Here is a 13,222-nt window from a genome sequence, read left to right as displayed (position 1 = left end):
GCTCTGAACTTAATGTCGTTCACATAAAGTTACTACAGGTGCATAAAGGTGTTCAGAAACCACGAATGCACTCCAGCGTTATCGTTAACTACAGTATGAAAAAGCAACCCCACCGACCATTTGCTTGTTGCTATGGTAACAGTGTTTGGCGAACATTTCCGGGTCGCTCGGCTGCACAAGTGAGAGAAAGCGATACAGCGTTACTTGCTGATAGGATATAAAAAAATATTATTATTATTTTCCACGAACGACGTAATTCAATAGAGGATATAACAATGTACCAAAGTAATGGTGAGGATTTTATACTTCATTTCAAATATGATAGTAATTATCATTACTAATAATTATAATGAATAATAATAACAAGAATAAGAAATGTAGACTTTGTTGGGACAGTTCACAATTTAAGTTAAATGTTGCAATGTTTAAATGAAGTTATGCTTTGACTTTTGACTTGTGGTAAACTCTCTTCACTTTTAATGAACTCAAACAGATCGCCTGACAGACAGCCTGATGGAAGATGAGGTCGAGAGGGAGAGACTTCTCGCCAAGCCCACCTGCTTCATCATCGTTGGGAGACCGGTAGTTGTTTAAGCTCTCTCTCTCTCACACAGAAACACAGGTTGCATCACCGACACAGTCAGACGTGTTTCCTGGCAGCTATACAGTACATCGATACAATACTTCTCAGGAGATAAATATTTGAACACGTTTCAATGCCTGGTAGTTGTTTTGTATCTGGCGTTGGAGAGCTGATGCAACGAAAACAGGCCATTTTCAACAAGCACACATGGTCAAAGCCATAAAGTAATGGTTTGAGAGGCATTCTCTGCCCTGATGCTTTGCCCCATTCAGTCCCCAGGCCTTAAAGTCTGGTCGTCTTTGATATGTTGGTGCAGGATTCATTAAAAGGTTTCAAACTATCAACTCTCTTTTCTGAAGTGTTAAGGGTCACTTGTTTTTCTTTTGTTACATTCTAAAAGAAGAGAAATATCAGATAAATAATGCCTCTCTTTTTTTTTTTTTTTTGCCCAGGAGGTCTCAACCTGCCCTGTAACACTCTGATAACATTTTATCTTTCTTTGTTGCAGGGTGTGGGCAAATCCACTTTAGCCCAAAAAATTGCAGAGTCCTGGAAGTGTATATTAATTGATGGTTTGTAGTACAATTGCTTTATTTTTTGTTTTTGCCCCCCCCCCCCCCCCCCTCACATAATTCAGATATTTCTCACCAGTGGTTATATTTCAGATACAGATCTGCTCAACGCACACATTAAAAATGAAACAAAAGAAGGGAGAGAGGTGAGTATCACCTTCTGTAGTCATGTCTTCTCCATCACATATCATATCACACACACACACACACACACACGCATGTGCAGTTTATGATTGGGTGATTCTGACCATTGCAGCTCCTGGAAATATTATCCAGAGGGAGAAGTGTACCTGAGAACATGCTTCTCCAGCTGATTGTTGCCAGGCTGAACTCAACAGATGTGCAGCATTATGGTAAATCCCATTCCTAAACTTTGCTTATTCTGCTTCAGCTCAGATTAACTGTTTGCACGGTGCATCATAACCTGCCATGCATCTACTGAAAAAAACAAACATGTTGTTGTTGTAATACAGGCTACGTACTGAGCTGCTTGCCATTCATGTCAGAAGAATGTCTGAAGATTAAAGAGCAGATTGACCTGATTAAAAACCTCAAACTCACGCCGGATTTCATCGTCAACATCAAGGTTTGCACACGTCCTCTATTTACAGTGCATTGCTCAATGCAGCAGCTGGTAAATAGTAAAGTAAAGTAAATAGAAAGATCATATTCTGACACCTGGGATTGATGGTTACTCGACTTAACACTTCCCATCCGCCACCAGTGTTCAGACAAGGATCTTATCCAAAGGCTGTCAGGTTTGAAGCAGCACCCAGGAACAGCACAGCTGTACAGCAGGGATCAGTGGCAGCGTGAGAAGGTGTTTAGCCAGACGGAGAATAAGGATGAAGAAGAGAGGGTATGGACCAAAAACACAGTTGTGTTTATTGTTCCTTGTCCTTAGTATATGGGAAACCTGGTTTTGATGGTATGAACAGTCGAATCTTTTCTCACATTCCACCGTTAAGTTAGAAACAAGTTTAAGTCACAAATTTAAACTTGCGCTTTGAATAATTAGCTCTCAAGCTAACATTTTGTATCAAAAGATTTTTTTTCTTTTGTATGCAGCCTGGTGAAGAACTCCAAAAGGACACCATTGAACAGATGGTGTGGACATCAGAGAATTTAGAGAGTAATGCACTTCTCAGAATCCACATGTACAAAGATACCATTCTGAGACCGCTGGAGGTAAGTTATAAAGGGCTCCTAATATTCTGAAAGGTTCCCGTTTCATTAAGAAGTCTAATCTCATGCCTGACATGAATCCAGTTTATAATTGAAATGTACAATTTGTCATGTAATATAAATTTGGATGCTTTCTTTGAATTGTTTCCGGTCACATTAGTTTCAGATCAGCTCTGAAATATGTGCTTAAATCATGTAAACATTTTGTGGATGGACCTTTCCAGTCGGAGTGTTTTGTGGGCGGACCAGTCTCGCCCAACAACAAAATAATCGTAAATAGTATCACAAAGCGCATGTTTCCAGTCGGAGTGACTTTTATTATAATGATTCAAAATATTTTGACTTTTGAACCGTTTTCATTTTGGCTTTCAGTGTTGGTTGCACTTACATTACGTTATCCTCATGCGTTTTTCAAATGCCAACATGTTTGCTGAAAAGTGAAGCCAGTGTTTTCAAGGAAGTGTGCTTTCCAATGCAAAGATGTATGCATATATTAATGAGCATATTTTGTTACTAAATACAGTATAGAAATAAAATATGCAGTTTTGGTTACTTGTAAATTCTGTTAAGCCATTTCTACATTATTTCCTGTGTTTACAGGACTACATGATGGAACACGATCCACTCTACCTGTTGGAGCTGGATGGAAACAAAACGCCTGAAGAGTTGCACTCAGTAAAGATGCTAGGAATAAATGACATAAATGCTACAGTATTACAAACTTTGAATTACTTGATGTTGTGTTATGAATGCTCGCTAATTATATATATCTATATTTATTTATTTTTGGTCACCATTGTAAAGCTTTTAATTAGCATTCAGTATTAATCTTAAATTAGCTTAGCTTTGAAACAGCAATTTCCTTTTTGGCTAAATTAAATTATATACATAAACTGAACTATCTTATTGATTCTTTTGTCTCTAGTTTGTTCTGTCCCGTCTTGGATCCTTGGCTATAAACCGTGTTTCAGTTCCAGTCCTCCTCCACCAGACTGATGATGAAGAGTTGCCAGTGGACTTTGAACCGGTCTGCCCTTTATGACCATATATTCATATTTAATGTAACCCTTTATTGCCAACCATATAATATTTGAAACGCATGGCCTTTCAGGATTTTGAGACTTTTAATTTAGAAGTTTGAACTCCCCCCCCCCCCCCCCCCCCAAAAAAAAGATGATAAAAAAAATCCGGATTTTGCAAAAGTTACATAAATCAGAGCACTTACATAAAACATTATGTTTTTTGACAAATTTGTCAGAAGGTTCCATTAAAATTAGAGTGTTCTGACAATTACTTCATGGTGTGGGCTTTAAAGGGTTCAAATCTCAAGTGGTTCAAACTTTCTGGATAATTCTACATTCAAATTACACACACAGGTGATGTCAATGCATCCCCTCCTGAGTTAATAAGTAAAGTAGAGTAATTAGTAAATTCATTTTCCCCATTTTTTTCCAAGGAGGAGCTGCTGAGAGTTATGTCCTCCTCCAGGACAGTGGCCCCTGGCATCAGATGGAGAAGAAGTCGCTGGGGCCAAACCTGCCCTGTTGCTCTGAAGGAGGGCAAGGTCATTCCTGGAAAACCTGAGTTGTGTGTGGGGTGGGTGATCTTATGTATGCTCCTGTCAAGAAAGAAATAAGTGCTATAGCTTTGAATAGGACTCGAGGAAAATGCCAACCATCGTTTTCACTCGTGTGCAGCTTCCAGGACAAACTGTACGTCCTCTCGTCTCAGGAAGCCCTCGGGAAATTCACCACAAACCCCCGACGGTATTTACTCCCTCCAATGCCCCGACTGCCTTGCAGAGTTGCTATCATTGGGCCGCCACAGGCAGGGAAGAGCACTCTATGTAATCTTCTAGCTAAACACTACACTGCATCAGTGCTTGATATGGAGGCTCTGGTGCAGCCGCTTCTCGCCAAAGCTGAACAGGAGAGGCTCGGGAAAATCAAAGAGGAGACGACACGGATTGCTGTAGAGAGTATCCAGATGAAAATAGAGCAGGGTGGCAGTCAGGATTCAGGCAAGTTGAGCTTTCATTGGTAATAATGATGTGTCGTGCAAGAGATTATTTTATGTTATAAGTGTATTCTTGAACATGTGATTTCCTATCAAACACAGAATTAATGTTCTACTTCTTTATTTCATCAGATGAAACTAATTCTTCAGAAGGTAAGGTATATACCGGTGAATGTTTTTCTTTCATTTTAGGGTCTAGTTCAATTAAAAATACTCAACCTGAATAACTGAACAATTCTTTAAAGTTTTCACATAGTTTGTGGTGCACATCAAAAATGGTGTTCTGGTCCTGCTGTGCTGTGTCCCGTAACTTTGGACCTAGCAGCGATTATGTGGGTTTTTTCTTGGAGTGTGTATATATACTGCACTTCCGTTCAGATGTTTGCTCCTGCTTGTTCTTCCTAGTGAACGAGGAGCATCCAGAGGTACAAGCCATCGTGCTTGCTGCTCTGGAAGAAGCCAAACATGTGAGCACATCTCCTGCTGGCTTGTATATTCAGGCACTGGAGTCGCATGTTAAAGAGGTTGGTCTAAAACCTAAAGCATAGCTGCATTTACACAGGATTTCTGTTTTTAAAATGTGTCATCATGTTGTCCGATACACTATTTCTACTGGGATACCAAACATTTCCTCTCTAATATTTTATGACTGTTTTTGAACTTTTCAAATGTTTTATAAATTAACTTTATTTTTTATTATATTTGATATTAATTATCAACTCTGTCACTATGAGACCAAATTATAGCCTACCTATAGTTTGATTAGCTTTTAGCTTGAGATGTCACTTCCTGTAGATGCAGCGGCGATTCAATAATTCTGATTTCACAGATCGAAGAAATCGACATTGATGCAGGTTTCAGGTCTGGCTGGGTGCTGGACAATTTTCCCAAGAATGTCTCCCAAATGGATATTTTACAGCAATCAGGAATCGTGCCAGACATCCTCTTCTGTCTTAGAGACAGCGATGGAAGTCAGGGTAGACAGCAAACACACAATCTCTCTCTCTATGTATATGACTCTTATTAGAGCGTTCATGTATCATTTTAATGTGTTTCACAGTGTTGAAGAGACTTTATGAGATGAACAAGCAGAGTGTGGATGCTGCCATAAGCAAAAGGATGCAGGATGAACAATCTAAGAGGGAGAACCAGGCCTTGTGAGTGAAGGTGTAATGACTAGGTATATTTTCTGGAGTCGCTATAACTGGGACTGTTTTGTTAATGAAGCGTTCTCTCAGTTTCAGTAACCACAGAGCGTCAGAAGTGGAAGCCCGACTTGCAGAACAGCAAACAAATCTTGGGACAGTTGCTGAAGAGACAGAAGGTTTTGCATTATTATTATTGTCTGTGTGAAGCTAAAGTCGCTAAGGCATTCAGATTCAGATCCTAGTCTAAAAGCAACCATCTATCCCTTTTGTAGAAATTCCTGAACAGACTGACGCCATCAGTCCTGTAGGTCCTGACACGAAAAGAGAAGGTGAGCAATTTTCATTACTTGCTGCTGTTTCCAGAAATGAAAAAACTCAGTTACAAGAGGGAACATGTTTGTCATCAATATTCAAATGTAATGAATGAACTTGGGTTATTTTCTCCCCCAGAGAAGATCAAAAATACTTTTCAATATTTTAGTAGCATTTTTTTGTTTTCTCTTCATAGTTGCACATTAAATTTTGCCTCATTCTGTGGGGATGAGACATTTTTCATGACGGCCTCTTCTCTACCTCATTATTACCTCCGCTGAGGAGTTTATGTCTAATTAGTTAATTAGTAAACTGATACTTCACTTTGGATAGGAATATTCATTGAGGTCCTATGTGATGAAAATAATGACAAAACTATTCCCTCCATCTTCAATGCTCACTGCCTCCTACTCTCATCTGTGTTGCTCAAGCAGTGACTCTACCTGATTGTTGGGAGTCAGGCTACCCAGACGGTCCGGAGATGACTGACTACAAACTACAGCTCCAAGATTTTGTGACTGGATGGGAGCACATGCAGCCAGGTTTACCTTTCACCCTCTCCATACTAGAGATTGGTGAGAAAAGTCCTGAGAACCTGCTTCAAGAGATGATCCTGCAGATGCAGAGTGAGTCGAAACCTCAGTATTGGAGTCTTGAGTTTACGTAACACTGTAAATTTTTAACTGATTTTGGGCACACTAATATTTGTATTATTTAGTATTTTCCTCTGCTTTGTTGTTGTTGTTGTTTTTTACTGTACAATTAGGAAATTGGCAATGATCATGAGTATGCTCATTTAGGATTTCTCCATTTCTTTCTACTCAATGTCATATTTGGTAAAGCAACGTCCAAATTCCTTTTGCGTGTGATTGAAGAACCCTACCAGCATGTGCCCTGGGAGCTGTCGGCGGTAGACATGGAGGAGGAGGCAGAGGATATGGTTGCCTTATCTGAATGGGAGAGAGCAAAGGATGGAAGCAGCGACAATGACGCATCAGAGGAGGAGGATGCAGTCAGTAAAAAAACAACTTTTTGACTTTACTGATCTAGTCAGTCACATTTTGATAAAGAAAATATATCAACAGTATCTTCTTCCTGCTCTAAATTAAATCAGGGGGACACAGCAACCAAGAGATTATTAGGCGATACCCTTCATTTCTGTCCAGTGGCTTTAAAAAACGACAACATCCTGTGGCCTTGTACAGACAAATTTGCCGCAAAGTACCGTGAGAAGACATCCTACTTCTCCACCCCAGAAGCCATGGGGGCCTTCCTTCAAAACCCCACACAGTTTGTAGCAAAAGCAGCTCCTCTTAAGGTAGAAACTGACATCAGAAGAAGAAAAAATATCACAGAAGTCTCAATAAAGGGAATAAAAAACAATCCATAATCATTTTCCTGTCTTCTTATTTCTCAGCCTCCTGCAGTGCGGATCTTTTTACTTGGGGCTCGAGGGTCAGGCAAGACCACTCATGGTGAGTGGCTGGCCCAGCAGCTCGGCATCTTCTATGTTCAGTTCCGGGAGCAACTTCAAACGCTCATCATTGCTAAAACAAAACAGAAGGTACCTCATGCCGACGAGGTTGACTTTGATGAGGCAGCGAGGGGAGAAGAGAAGACAGAGATGGAGGGCATCTCCGCCTTCTCCGATGACATGGAGGTCAGGTTGGACAAAGACTCCCTGTAACGGGATTAACGCCGTTTGTTGCATCACGTTGTAGGGAATTATTTACGATGCTTTTTGTGCGCACAGCAGGAAGTGGCATTCACTGATGAGGAAAATGCCATCAAATCCTACTTATCTGCTGGAGATCCACTGAGTCCACAAATACTAGACATGGTTCTGAGACCATGCTGGAAAGAAGAGCCGTACATGTACGTGCACACGCCCACAAACAAATCAGTCCTGACCCTCCTTTGTAAACATCTGGCAACATAAAGCATTTGCTTTCTTTGACACACGCCTCCCTGTAGATCTGCAGGCTTTATTTTAGAGGGCTTCCCTCACAATCCTGAGGAGGTGCAGTACATGTTGCAGCGGCAGCTTTTCCCTGACCTCGTGGTCATCATGGCAGTCGATGCCTCAGATGTTCAGAAGCGTCTGTTGCCAACTCACCTCGAGAACTGGCATGAGCGACGCGACCGGCGTCAACGGCAGCAAGCGCTCCGTCATGAGCTGCGTAAGAAAAACTGGGTAAGTGATTTGGCATAAAAAGTGAAATAAACAACGCGCAGCATGTTCTGCACAAGAGAATTTTGACTTTCACATTAATTGTTTGTGCCATTATCTACGGTGAATCCCTGTTATCAACCATTATTCCTGCTGGCTGTCGATTGTGTGAGCATCAAGTTCAATTATAGCTTAACCCTTGGTTCAGGAAGAGAGCATTGCTAAAAGAAGAGCTGAATTGATGGCAGAGCTGGTCGCTAAGGCAACAAATGCAAAGGTAAGCAAACTCAAAATGTCCACCGTTTTTCTGTCTCTATACTTGTTCCTGACCAAACCCTTCCTCCAAACTCCACTCACCCTCCAGTCCATTTCTGACGAGGACGAAGCTGCAGGTGGCATAGAGGATGAGATAGAGGACCTGCTGGGGGAGGAATTTCCTTTAGAGGAAGATAACAAGGACTCTGAGGATGAGGAGTCTGAAGACGCAGCATCCGAGAGGCTGCGGAACGAGATAGAGGAGCGTTTTTTGATAGATGAAAACAGCCTGATTCCTGTGATGGTAAGAAGATGCAAAACCCAGTGAAGAACCTCACCGCCGATATCCCTTCACTTTTATTGATTCTAATTTGGCCTTGATTGACACCTTCAGACCTTCAAGTGTATTATATTGTGATTCCAAGTACATAATTTAAACAGAAAAGCACTCGGAGGATACAAACCTCCGCCAAGCAGCTCATACCCCTCACAACTGGGTTCACAACCATCCACATGGTGATCCAGATCATCATCAGAAGGTTAGACGTTGTTCTTGGTTTCTTTACACACCGACCGTGACAAGTAAAAGTGAATCAGCATTTTTAACTGATTCTAGGTCAGATCCAGAAGACATTTTGCATGACAGTGCATATCTGTAGGGTCAGATCGCTCTCTAAATGGGTTGGGATCTAAGTTAGACTAAGACCTATCTTCAGATTTGTTTTTGGCAAGATCCATCCACCACTTTTACCATAATCCTACTAAAAAAACAAAAACAAACGCCGTCAAAAAAAGAACCTCCTTGGCGTAATGACGTAAGTGTGGCCTATAATGATTTATGGTGTCTTAATAGTTTAGGATCAGATATTATACTTTATCTCATATATTCTGCTTTGTTTCATGGCCAGGAGATTTTGAGCGAACAAAACATACCACAAGTGACGCTCCGCGCGTCTCGTAAGCTACAGACGGTGCGACACCAGCTGCTCCAGAAAGTCCAGCCCTGGGTGTCCAACAGGGAGTCGCTCTTCCAGAAATGCCAACCAATCTCACCCGCCCTGGCACAGAGACTGTTGCTCTCTTCTTACAAGCTCCACAGTGCCTTTGGCTGTTCGGACCCAGTGAAGGTTGGGTCATAATTAGGCTATTTTAAGACGTTATAGAAATATTTTTTGTTTTTTTTGTTTTGTGCGTGTTAATCAGCAGACCTCTTAACATGGTTTTGTCCATATGTATCCCCTACAGCAATACAAAGAGAGAGATTTGATCCAGTCTCTGCAGTGGCCTCTCAATACCGCTTATCCCCTCATCTTTCATCAGAACATCTACTTCTTTGCGTCTAAGGAGAACCGTAAAACATTCATGCTGAGCCCCTTGAAGTACCTCAAACAGCCAAAGCCCTGCCCATCCCTTCCCATCAAAATGGCTGTGGTTGGACCTCCCAAATCCGGAAAAACCACTGGTAAGACTGAAACTACAAAGCTATCTTCTCAGAAGCAGGACTCAAATGTTTATCTCTCTCTTTCTCTCTGTCTCGTCCTCATTTTCTGATTCTATCACTTCCCAGTGGCACAGATGTTTGCCCACAAATATGGCTTGGCCCGGCTTTCCATCGGAGGCGTCATGCGTACGGTCCTAAACACTCAGGAGCACACCGATCTGGCTGTCCAGATGAAAACGTATCTCTCACAGGGCCTCGTTGTGCCCGATGAACTGGCCGTTCAGTGTCTGGAGGTGGCGCTCATGAGCTCAGTCTCCAGCATTCGGGGGTAAGCTTTGGGGTGTCGCTTATTTACCCCTTTATAGTAATCAATGTTTCAATACAAAAAGTATATTCTTAGAGGTGGGTGTGTATGTACATGAAAACGACCTTTATTTATTTGGTGTTCCAGGTACGTGCTGGACGGCTATCCAAAAACACTTAAGCAGGCAGAGCTGCTGGGATCCTGGTGCATCATGCCCATGATTATTTTTGAGATGGAGCTGGACACGGTGGAAGTCCTGAAGAGAGGCCAGGTGGACAAGATGAAACTCAACAAGTCAGAGAACACAGAACAATCAGAAATTGTACATTTAAAAGCTTTTAAAATATTAAAAAACTACAAAATCAAAATTTCTTCTGACCGTAGGCCTCACCTGACGCTTGATAGCTCTGAGATCCTCCACAACCGTAACGCCTGTTACAAGGAGGAGGTCGAGCATGTCAGGCAACACTTTCAACGAGAATATCAGAACTGGGTCCTGCTCGATGGCTTGAAGAGCAAATGGTGGCTCTGGAACAGAATCATAAAGGAGGTCAGCATCAGCATGAGATATATCCACAGCTACCTGGAGAGGACATGCAGCAGTAAGTGCATTAATCTTATCGAATCTTTAATCAAATATTACACCAAATGCTATATACTTATTATCCGCATGTGTTTGTATCTTACAGGAAAAGCAGCGAGCATCAACAGGCTCTGCATCACTCCCAAGCAGCTGCAGAATCGTCTGGGAGAGTTTGGCCAGTACTGCCCTGTCTGTCTGGCTCTACAGTACCACCTAGTGGACTGCTCTGAAACTGCAGCCTTGAGTCACGCTTCTGAGTACAGGCGACACTACTACAGAATGTGTGGCACGGAGCATCTCGAGGTCAGCATAATGGACCTACACTTTAGCATCAGTATGCAAATGAGATATTCAAGGCAATTATAGGTGATTTTCTGGAGCTATGTCTTGGAGTTTACCCCAATGAATGAGCGTGTCGCTTCCGTGCACCTTCGGGTCAGGGACAGGTGTCTCACTGTTGGTTCGGCCTATGGGCCGAACAGCATTGCAGATTACCCGGTCCTCTTGGAGTCCTTAGGAGGGGTACCGGACATTGACTGCCTTTAAGTCGTTATCATAATCAGGTTTCTTTGAAAGCGTAAACTTTTTTGGAACATGCAAGTGTGTACGTAAGAGTATTTTTTACAAAAACCTGACGCAAATGGCAACTTTTTTCAGAAGCACTTTTCTCTCTCTCTCTATAGCGGTTCCTGAACTCTCCAGATCGGTTTGTGGCTCCTACTTGCCCGAACCCTCTTCCAGAACCGCACCTGCTGCCAAGAAAGCTTACTGAGAGTCAGGTGAAGAACAGGTTCCCACAGCAAGTGGAGATGAAGGGCTTCTGCCCTGTCACCTATCTGGATGGAAAGCAAAGGTACCCTGTTCACTCAAATAAAGTTTAAATCTACCTCTGCCTCTGTTTAATATGTTCTCTTCAAGCTCCAGCTCCATGGCTAAATCTGTTTGTCCATAGGTATGAAGCCCTGGTTCGAGGAAAGATGGAATTTGCTGTGCAATACAGCGAACAGATCTACGTGTTTGAGACAAAACAGAAGCAGGACAAGTTTCTGAGGTGCAGAGCTATCTCTTTGTGTACTTGACACACATTTCTCAGCGAATGATGCTTTACTTTTACAAGTTTTACTCAGTTTTTCACATTATTATCCAGTAAAACTTGCTGTTGATCTGTCAAGGAGTCCTGAAACCTATTGGGACCAGAAGCTGCCCATTAAGGTTCCTCCTCTTTGTGAGCCTGCACCCCTCACCTCCCTTCCGCCGCTGGGTTACCTGGAACAAGTCAGACACACACTCAAGCTCATTTGGAAAAATATCAGTATCTGTAATAATTCTGTCTCGAGCTGACTTTTCATGTGCATCTATGAAAGACTCTTTGGCATCTGACCTTCATTATGTTAATCCTCTTTACTTCAGGGTGTGGCAGTAGCAATTATCAAGGCCATGACAGCTGTCGGTTGTCTCAAACCAAAGTATCCCTTCCTGAGCACACAAAGATCAGCACTCCTCTATGTAGCCTTTTACCTGAAAGGTAAGAAAGATGTCAGGGTATCCTAAGCAGTGTTTTAAAGGAGACATATTATGGAAAAACGCACTTTTTCCCAAGTTTCTACACTATTATGGTGGTTTTGGGTCATTACAAACCCAGACACAGCAAAATAAACCATCAAGTGAAATCGCTCCCCCTGTGATGTCACAGAGGGGGAACGTGCACAAGGCGCGCGTGCACGCAATGAATCTAGATTAGTTTTTGTTGTCAAAGGCTTTTCTGACAGAGCTGTTTGAGACAGAAAAGAGGGACGCTGTCCTGCAGCATCTGTTTGCTATTTTGACCAAAGACTGTCACGGATATTTAATATAAATATCTGGGAACTGCGTTAACTTGTGGAAAAAGAGTATACCGTAATGTGATCTTTAAGCATTTGTAAAGCTCAAGCACAGCACAGCTTTCTTCCTTTATACATCATGTACTTACTTGACAATGTCGTAAAACATTTTCCTGTCCAATAAATTCAATTTCATATTTTTACAGCTTTCAATCACAAGACTACAAACTACACCAGACAGAAGTACCAAAAGAAACTGGCATCTTTTGAAGAAAACTGTGCACTCCTCCCCTACCTGAGCTCAGCAATGACAGGGAACTACAGGCCTCCCAGCGAACGTCCCATTGACTTTGAGTTCAAACTGAATCGGTTCCTGACCTTAGGAAACTCGCCAGATCTTGATTACTGTGACTAAATATTGTGCAAATAAATGACAACGAAGTTATTTAAATGAAAACTGTGTGAAGATTTTGTCAGAGGTTGCATTTAATAAATATCCATCACTGACAAGGCTGGAAAATGTGTTTTGTTTGAACTGGGCTTCTGTGTCACTTCTATGCTTTTAGTGGGCACTTTATTTTACATGCATCGCATTTAAAAGAAAATGGAAGATAAATTACTTTTTGCTTTCACATGTGTTAGATTTCTCCATTTTCCCTCAATTATTTTATCTCATATTAGAGGTGAGGATTAGAGGTAAGGAAATACAGGGCTGGACTCTTCAACAGAAGCGGAAGCAGGATTCTGTAGGAGATTATCGAATTTTCTACGGCAATGATCTTTATAATGCCCGTTTTCACACTCCACCTGGGATGGGCCCTAACCTATTCCTA

General features: G+C 41.8%; 1 protein-coding gene across 1 annotated transcript; it reads left to right on the top strand.

Moving 5' to 3' along the window:
• The first annotated feature begins 275 nt into the window (after positions 1-275).
• Positions 276-12,804, top strand: LOC137915166 (adenylate kinase 9-like). Its single transcript, XM_068758609.1, is given in 35 exon segments — positions 276-291; positions 494-582; positions 1,092-1,155; positions 1,249-1,301; positions 1,412-1,508; positions 1,629-1,741; positions 1,880-2,032; positions 2,224-2,343; positions 2,941-3,015; positions 3,266-3,367; positions 3,797-3,936; positions 4,038-4,360; positions 4,735-4,880; positions 5,186-5,333; positions 5,417-5,513; positions 5,601-5,680; positions 5,777-5,833; positions 6,251-6,442; positions 6,692-6,828; positions 6,931-7,134; positions 7,234-7,691; positions 7,791-8,010; positions 8,195-8,263; positions 8,351-8,545; positions 9,150-9,368; positions 9,487-9,703; positions 9,809-10,010; positions 10,134-10,280; positions 10,371-10,588; positions 10,676-10,872; positions 11,253-11,422; positions 11,522-11,620; positions 11,742-11,844; positions 11,980-12,094; positions 12,596-12,804. Coding segments are annotated over 35 exon segments (5,244 nt in total).
• Positions 12,805-13,222: the final 418 nt, after the last annotated feature.

The sequence above is a fragment of the Brachionichthys hirsutus genome, unplaced genomic scaffold (assembly GCF_040956055.1).
Source record: "Brachionichthys hirsutus isolate HB-005 unplaced genomic scaffold, CSIRO-AGI_Bhir_v1 contig_321, whole genome shotgun sequence".
NCBI classification, from domain to species: Eukaryota; Metazoa; Chordata; class Actinopteri; order Lophiiformes; family Brachionichthyidae; genus Brachionichthys; species Brachionichthys hirsutus.
The sequence above is the reverse complement of the archived record's forward strand: the minus strand, read 5'-3'. Positions and strand labels throughout refer to the sequence as shown.